Source organism: Micropterus salmoides, unplaced genomic scaffold (assembly GCF_014851395.1).
Source record: "Micropterus salmoides isolate LMB-PRFRI ecotype aquatic unplaced genomic scaffold, ASM1485139v1 Ms_hic_scaffold_5, whole genome shotgun sequence".
Lineage (NCBI taxonomy): Eukaryota > Metazoa > Chordata > Actinopteri > Centrarchiformes > Centrarchidae > Micropterus > Micropterus salmoides.
The window spans coordinates 10,217,989-10,226,486 of NW_024044237.1; the positions used below are offsets into that span (position 1 = coordinate 10,217,989).

General features: G+C 41.6%; 1 protein-coding gene across 3 annotated transcripts in view; it reads left to right on the top strand.

Moving 5' to 3' along the window:
* The window catches only part of ppp3cb (protein phosphatase 3, catalytic subunit, beta isozyme), a 34,111-nt gene extending 26,246 nt beyond the window's left edge, over window positions 1-7,865 (top strand). For 2 of the 3 annotated variants that reach the window (XM_038700133.1, XM_038700134.1), the window contains exons 10-14: window positions 636-713; window positions 857-941; window positions 1,800-1,897; window positions 2,884-2,931; window positions 5,498-7,865. In XM_038700133.1, coding sequence (XP_038556061.1) covers window positions 636-713; window positions 857-941; window positions 1,800-1,897; window positions 2,884-2,931; window positions 5,498-5,676 — 488 coding nt within the window. In that variant the 3' untranslated portion in view covers window positions 5,677-7,865. The remainder of the gene's footprint in view (window positions 1-635; window positions 714-856; window positions 942-1,799; window positions 1,898-2,883; window positions 2,932-5,497) is intronic. The other variant, XM_038700135.1, reaches the window with a different exon arrangement.
* The last annotated feature ends 633 nt before the right edge of the window (window positions 7,866-8,498 follow it).

Here is an 8,498-nt window from a genome sequence, read left to right on the forward strand (position 1 = left end):
AGCGATATTAGGCAACAGAAACAAAAAATAAGAAATCAGTAGCTCTGAATGGATGACAGGTGTATCTGGAGCTACATGTATAGGGAACAAATATATTCATTCACCTCACAGTAGTGTAAGGTCTACAACCATTTATTTTGAAAGCAGGAAGTAAATTTTTCCAGGGACACATCAGTGATTTTTCTGTTGAATAACTGTATTCTTAAAAAAGCAGCTAAACACCAATCAGCAAACACAATTAAAGTGAAAGCAGTACAAGGTACAGTTCAAGGATAATCTCTTAGTTTTAAAGGAAGGTCATTTTTATGTGCTTTATACGGTTCTATTACAACTTTGTAATATTCTCTAAAAATAGCAATAATATCAGCTTAAAAAGGTGTACAACCCCTACTTACAGGATTATGGACTTGTGGGTGACTACAGTTTAGTCAGAAATGAGGCATTGTATTTTATATTTTATTGTGGTGACAGAAAATGAGGGGGGAGAGAGAGATAGGGAACGACATGCTACAAGGTTCACCAGCTGGGCGCGAACCGGGGACGCAGCCGTGTATGGTTGGTGTCTTAACCCGCAATGTCCCCGGTTAAGTGTGTGCTTGTGTGTGTGTGTCTCTCTCTGTCTGTTTGTCTTGCAGTGACTGAAATGCTGGTCAATGTCCTGAGTATCTGCTCTGACGACGAACTCATGAACGATGGAGAGGAGATCTACGATGGTAAGAAACACACTGACATAAAAGCAGTGTGATTCAAACCTATGTTAGCGTAAATACCTGAGATGCTTCGGTTGTTACAGACATATTTTGACAAGTCATTTTTTCTCAATGACGTCACAAGTCTGCGTTTGACTCTTTAACAGCCAGTGCAGCAGCAGCCAGGAAAGAGGTGATCAAAAACAAGATTCGAGCCATTGGGAAGATGGCTAAAATGTTCTCTGTACTACGGTGGGTGGAGCTCTGGGTGCGCATGCTGTGTGTGAGTGTGTGTGTTTGTGTGTACAATACATGGACCAAGCAGGGACCATAATTCAAGAAGATAAATAAATAAATAGATAATAAATACTAAGTAAATACATCACCCAACACCACAGAGGAAAAAATCTGGTTGAAAGCAGAGCTTCCTTGCATTACGCATCTTTTGAAGCTCCCTCCAAAAGGCAGAAACAACGTGCCAATACCAGAAAAGAAGTGCTGTTGACTCAGATTCCAGGAAATAAAAATTGCACTCGCCTGACTCAGCAATGCCCCATACCTTTAACATTTTCCTAGCAGACAAAAAATAATTAATACCCTTTAACTGAAGGGATCTTATAAATGGGTCTACTGTGTATTATATTTAACAGTTGTTGCCACAGTGATGGACAATCAAAAGTGTTCTCCCATTTTTTTATAGGTGATACATGAAATAACTCTTAAAGATCTTGAGGTTAGATAAAATTTATAGTTTTGTATGTGTGATTTGAATCATCTTATATTTCTTAGATTATTGTGGCATACCAGTCAGACACGGTTAATCGTTTGTTTATAAACCAAACACCACGATGAAATACATTTTTGCAAAACATTGGCTTCCCTTCAATGAAGCTCTTAGAGCTTAATCATCCATATTATTTGCTGCAGAATTTCATACCGATTCTCTGGAGGATGAAACTGAAAACACAGCAGAGCACTGAATTGCTTCCTTATTTTTGTGTGTTTGCAGGTGCACAGTGAGGGGAAGTGTGTAATTCTTTGTTCTTCCCTCCTTTATCACCTGCTCTCCCATTTTGTCCACATTCACACCTGTCTCTGTCTGTCTCTCAGGGAGGAGAGTGAGAACGTGTTGACCCTGAAGGGACTGACCCCTACGGGCATGCTGCCCAGCGGAGTACTGTCTGGGGGCAAACAGACCCTGCAGAGTGGTGAGGCTTTCACACATTCACACAAACACACTCTCAACCATAACCCTGGACACGCCTTTAAAAACAAAAATAAAACCCTCACAACAAGTACACACAGTTTAAATATCTGCTTTGGACCATCCTCCGGTTTCTTCCTGCCCACGATCCTATTTTCCTCCTCTCATGCCTCTGCCTCACTGACTTTCTCACTCTCTCCACCTCACCTCACCTCACCTCACCTCACCGGCGCTGAGGATACTAACAGCCTGCTGGTCGTGTGTGTGCGAGAGAGAGAGAGAGAGTTATACAGTGACAGTAAGGGTCAGTAATGCAAAGAGACAGACACTTTCAGACAGACAGGGAAAGGACATACATGTGTGTGAGAGGCGAGTGTGGGCTAACAGCAGCTACTGCTAACACAAAGTGCCCGTCTGAGCCTGCCGTGGTCTCAGCGCTGCCCTTAAGGCCTCACATGACTAAAGCCTGAAACATGCCTCTGAGTCTGCAAATTTGCAAGCATCATGCGTGTTTTCTTTTAGGGGTCGGGGCAGTGTTTAGTCGAGATGCAGATGGGAACTGTTGGGCTTCTGTAAATAACATCACAGAGTACGGTCTAGACCTGCTCTTTTATGAAAAGCGCTGTGAGATAACTGTTGTTGTGATTTGGCGCTATATAAATAAAATTGAATTGAATAGATGGGAAATGTGTGGAGGGAGAGTGGGGGGTGCAACAAAGGTCCCCAGCCAAACTCAAACTTTTTCAGACTTCTTTTTATTAACATTTAGCTGAGATTTTGAAGGCTCCTCTGTGAACCATGATCACCCTTGTTTGCGGCCTTAAGCCATGGGAATTGTATGCGTACCTGCACAAAAGCATGTTTCAGCCTTCACTCCTTTCTTCTTCTTCGTCTTCTTCTTCTTCCCTTCCTCCTTCTTTCTTTGTACTTCATCTTCTCTCTCTGTCCTCCTTTCTTTCTCTTCTTCTATTCTCTTTGCCCATCCTTCAGCTACCATTGAGGCCATAGAAGCCATCGAGACAGTTAAGGACGCTGAAGGTAAAATCCCACTCATTTCACTGTGTGTGTGTTGTGTGTGCTCATGAGTGTACTTGTGTGTGCTCATGAGTGTACTTGTGTGTGTGTGTGTGTGTGTGCGCGCGTGTGTGTGTGCGTGTGTGTGTGTGTGCGCGTGTGTGTGTGCGTGCGCAGCATGGCTGCGCTCTCAGCCACTCATGCTCATGAGGTCATAGATTTTCCTCACCCACGATGCACTGAGCTCCTCCAACCAACAATCAGCGCTCACAACAAAACCTAAAACCGCTGCACGCTAAAGCCACCACATTAAAACACACAAAACACACACTTTTTTCTTTGCTTCTCTTGGGAAACAGAAAACACCACTACACTTTCTCTCCCAACACACAGACAAAGACACAGAGACATTTATTTACATCCTATTCAGATTCATCACACACCTCACACACACAAAAGCGGGGCTGTAAAAGTGGGTGGGTTCACTCAGACCCTTAATAGTCTGCAGTGTGTTACAGTCTTTTTCTTTGTATTTCATACAGTAGGTGCTGTAGTTCTGTAGAAGATAAACATGCAATCAATCTGTTTCTTGACAAGCTACGGCAGAACGAGACACCTGTGATAATAGAAATATTGGTATTCAGGAGGAAGTAGGACACTAGAGCCATTTGTTAAAGAGAACCGATGGATTTGGTGGAAATCCCTATGAAAAGATGAGTAAGTTAACCCTGAGTGTAGAACATTTTTCCACAGATATGTGTTCTCAAGGTTAACAATGAATTTCCAAACTTAAAACACATTTCATATTTGGAAGGACAATTCAGACTTGACTGAAGGACTGAAGCCAGGACAGGTCTGCCAGATTCTTCTGTGCTCCTGAACAGATTGTGGTCATGGTATTTGTGTTTAGTATATTATATTCTGTGTAAACAAGGTTAGTTATTACTCTGCATGCTATAGTTGACTGTAGTATTTTGTGTTTGTACCTTCAGTGCTGTCTTTGGCTTACCTGAACTACAATCCATAATTTGTTTAATCAAATACTTTTCCATAATTTGTTTAAACAAAAAAGCGATGGGTCTTTTTCCCTGTTTTGTAATATGGTTTTGTAGTCTTTTTAAACTCTGTGCCCCCACTGTGCAATGCATACTTCCGTTAAAGTAATAGCTGGACACTTTCTATGTTGTTTGTTTAATCGGTACACAAACAGAAATGTAAAAAGTTGTGACAGACCTAAAAAAGTTAAGGAGTAAGGAAGTCACTGTGCATCATCATCAGCTTCTCATGTAACTCTCTCTCATCAGCATGACTAAACTGACCATGTGTAAAATTGGCCCCTTTAAAAAAGAATTTTTAGTGCACGAGCACATTGGAGAAGAGGAGTTGTGACAAAGCTGTGTCAAGTTAATTTCACAAAAAAAATCTAATTTGCTCAAATCTGACTAAATTTTAAATATAGCCAACTCGGACATTAATTTAAAAAGAAGCAATCTGAGCGAAATTGAAAACCTGACTTTTGTCTTTACCTTAAAGTTTTGCTTGTAAGTTACAACACAGGAAGAGAAGTGGTAAATTCCAATAAAAACAGTATCAAAGAAATGGCCAAGGGACGTAGAAGAAGACTTGTCTCCACCAATATCCAGCAACTGTTGAACTGTATGATATTGTATTGATATTGATCCAGAAATTCAAATATAACCACAGTTGCCTACCTTTTTCAGACCCTCAGCAACTTTATTTCTAAACAGCAACTAGCGACAAATGGAGTGAGTTATTCCACCCATCTGGGGGAAAGTGTGACATATACAAAAGTCTACCATACTGTAGGCTAATTTATTTCCCTGTATGCTTCTCAGAGTAATCTCAGTCAGTCTCTCTCTCCTCTCACACCGTGCGCATGTAGGCAGGAGTGAGAGTGAGTTGCAGAGAACGAGGTGCAAGGTGGGGTGGGGTTCGTCCGTTTTTATTGTGCCCACCAATAACCGCCTTTGCAAATGGCTAAAAACTCTTTAAATAATGAACAACCGCTTCTGTGCTGCTGTGCTTGGTGTCATACTTTGTGTCTCGTAATAGCTTATCTACCAGGTGTCTGAGACTACTGATCTAGGATCAATGGCCAGGTCGCACTGACTGTTACATTCACTGTGAGCCTCGAGGTCAAACAACTCCTAGCTCAGCATTCAGACAACAGTGGAACACTGGTGTGTGTGGAGATTGGTGTAAGTGTATATATATGTGCATATATGACAGAACCTTGTTTATCCAAACCCAAAATGGCTTTCTGTAAAAGGGAGCCCAGTCAGTAATGAACAGATTATTTCAAAATAATTGAAATGCCCTTGCTGGTGTGCTCAAATGAAAGCATTTAAAAGGTGAATTAAACCAGACTGAATGCTTTAGAAATGTGTGCACATTCACATTTCATAAATTAATAAAATGTGGTAGAATTTCCTTCAAAGCTCCCAGTGATTTGGATACACAAGATTCTACTAAATGTCTTGTTAAATATTAACTATATGTGCATGTATGTATGTTTGGTTGTGCGTGTGTATGTGTGGGTGCCTGCCTGCCTGCCTGCCTGTCTCCTCAGCCATTCGAGGCTTCTCCCCGCAGCATCGGATCAGCAGTTTCGAGGAGGCCAAAGGTCTGGATCGGATCAACGAGAGGATGCCTCCACGTCGCGACGCCGTCAACAGTGTGGGCCTGTCGATGGGCCGCATGAACATGGGAGAGCCCAATGGGACCGACAGCAACAGCAATATTCAGTGATGGACGTACACTCCCACATGCCCAGACACATACCTGCAGTTACAACTCTGATATGGTACCATATTTATAGATTTGTGTACATAAGCATATATACATAAGAGAAGTGCACTACACAAACACACACAAACACAGTATTTTATACATGGAATAGGCTACAGACGACATCACACACATACAATCACACACGATTACCTACCCCCTTTCCCGTTGCCCTCAGCTGTATGTAAAGGCATGAGCATACCCGGACTTTACCACCAAAGGCTGAGTCCCTTCACTGAACTTCGGTCCTATTTAGAGAACTACAACTCCCATGTACCTGCACAACAACAGGAACGAAACTACAAAAACACTCCCCATGCAAAACAGGAGGAGCTGCGGTTCACTGTGTATGTCGGGGATCACCAGTGGGTTGACAGTGTCAGCATGACGTGGCTGTGTTGGTGGTGTGTGTTGTGTTGGGTGGGGATTGGGGCATTAAAGATACGTATGCTTCTTTTTCCTGTTTGCATTCCAAAACAGGAAGTGGAATCAAACTTGGGATTGGTGGATTTTATAGAGTTGTGGATATGCCTGCCTGCGTGCGTGCCCATGCTTCAACATGTAGATGTCCACATGGTTATATTTGAAAATGTGTTTTCATTTGTGAAGGCGAGCAGATCTCGCCATCAGCCAGGCAACAGCGAGAACATTTTTGATGTGGCTTATCTGTTGCCGAGAGATATGTGTGGAGATGATCTCAGCTGCAGTCTAATCTGAGCCCTCGCTGTCCTTTTCTTCTTGGAAGGAGAGTCCCATTTGCTTTTGTAGCACTACACTGCACCGATCCTCCGCTTTAAGTCAAGTGGAGGATGCCCCTCCACCCAACACTCTGATGCCAGGCCAGTTAGCTCTCGGGAAAGGCTTGAAACTGGGCCCGGATCAGACTTGAAGCGAGTGTTTCTCCCTACCTTTTCCGTGTAAATAGGTTACATAAAGAGGTTTTATTGCACATCCGATGCATATGTTCACGAGATGCAAAATGCAGAATAGAAGGAGTAGGATGCTTTATGTATGTGAGGGAGCCGGGGGGAGTTGAAATGTGAAGTCATACTCTATTCAGTCTCTTTCTACATCCTCCTTTCTTCCCGTGTTGCTGTCTGCTACCAAACAGCAGTGATGGCCGGGGCTTAGAAACCAGAAATAATATTTCACGGAGGAAACAGACTCTTCTGTTGAAGACAACAAGAAGAAGTCAGAAGAAAAGCTCTTTGTAAAGCATTTATATTAACGCATCAGTGCATGCACAGTTAAGTTCTTTGATAATAATGTGAAGATTATATTTGTGCTCTGTGTTTCACTATGGTAGGATTTTCTTTTTCTTTCTGTTTTTCTGGCTAATATAAATGAACTGAGGAATAATGAATACTTTATTTTGTACATACTGTTAATTTATTTTTTGTATTAATTTCATGTTATACTTTGTTATTTTTTGCTTTTTTTCATGTTTTCTCCTTTCTTTTTCACAGCCTTTGTTTCCGGTTTCTTTCGACGCTGTACAGAATGACAGTACGCTTCTATTCAAAGTGTCACGTCCACGTTCTCTCCTCTCTTCTTTGTCGATGTACATGAGTTGTTTTTAATGATAAATATGAACAACGATGAACAAATAAGAAACGAGCATTGATGAATGACCATACTATATACAGAGGCACAGGCATTCAGGCAGCCAAAAGCATGATTGCATGGTTAAATTTTGCGCTGTTCGTGGCAAAAAGCAGCAAGACACATTTTAACAGAAGAGCCGGTGTGTTGCCGTCACAATTTAAAGGAAAAAAGTGTACTCTCTCTGATCATAATTCTTGATGATTCCTCTTGTTATTTGATGATATTTATGATTCTATGATTATTATGATTCTATTTATTATGGACATTATTCTTAATATTTAAGCTCTCTCTCTGCTGGTTGCTCTTCATGTTGCGTTGCTCCTTGGTTGATCTTGTTGTGCTTCTTTGGGAGAGGTGAACCCCCCTGGGAGACCCTGTGCCATAGAAATTGTGCCACGGTTATTACTTTACTCTTACTCTATCTCTCTCTCACTCTCTCTCTCTCTGCTCTCTTTCTGTTTTCACTCCCCAGTCACTAACACTGTAAGCATGCCCCATGGGACGATCCACTTTTTTACTCTTGAATAAAATATGCATGAACCTTTGGTATGTATACTGAGTCTTTATTCCATTGGACACACCCATACTCACAGATCACAATACAAAAAAAACATCCTGATGATATAAGGGAACCCTTTTTCAGAGCCAGTCAAACTGACCAGACCTGTTACAGTTGCTATATCATAGAGTAACATGCTTGCATAACCTGAATGATGATCATACTCACAGTGAATCAATAAGAAGACTGAGCTTTGAGTCTTTCTTCAGTTTGAACAAACACAGTCTTCATGCCAAGAGACCTTAATCAATCAAGTACGCTAATATGTTTCAACAAATTTTAAATCTTTCTTCCAACACAGTGGTACCCAACTTTTTTTTGCTGGTGACCCCTAAGACCAACCAATTTCCTCTTGCGACCCCTCATCACAGTGTGCATGTCTGAGCCGTTTAAACAAAGATTTATCTTCCCTGCTCAGACCACTTTATTCCTATACTTTTCAGGAGCCTAAAGAGATAAAGCTTTCCTGTATTTGACAAGTCAGAAATACAATAAAAGACATGACCCCCCTGGACACAAAGCATCACCCACATTTACCTCCCATCGACCCTGTAACCGATAAACCAGAGGCCCTCATTTATGACATGACTAGATTTGGAGATGGTACTCATGGAATTCC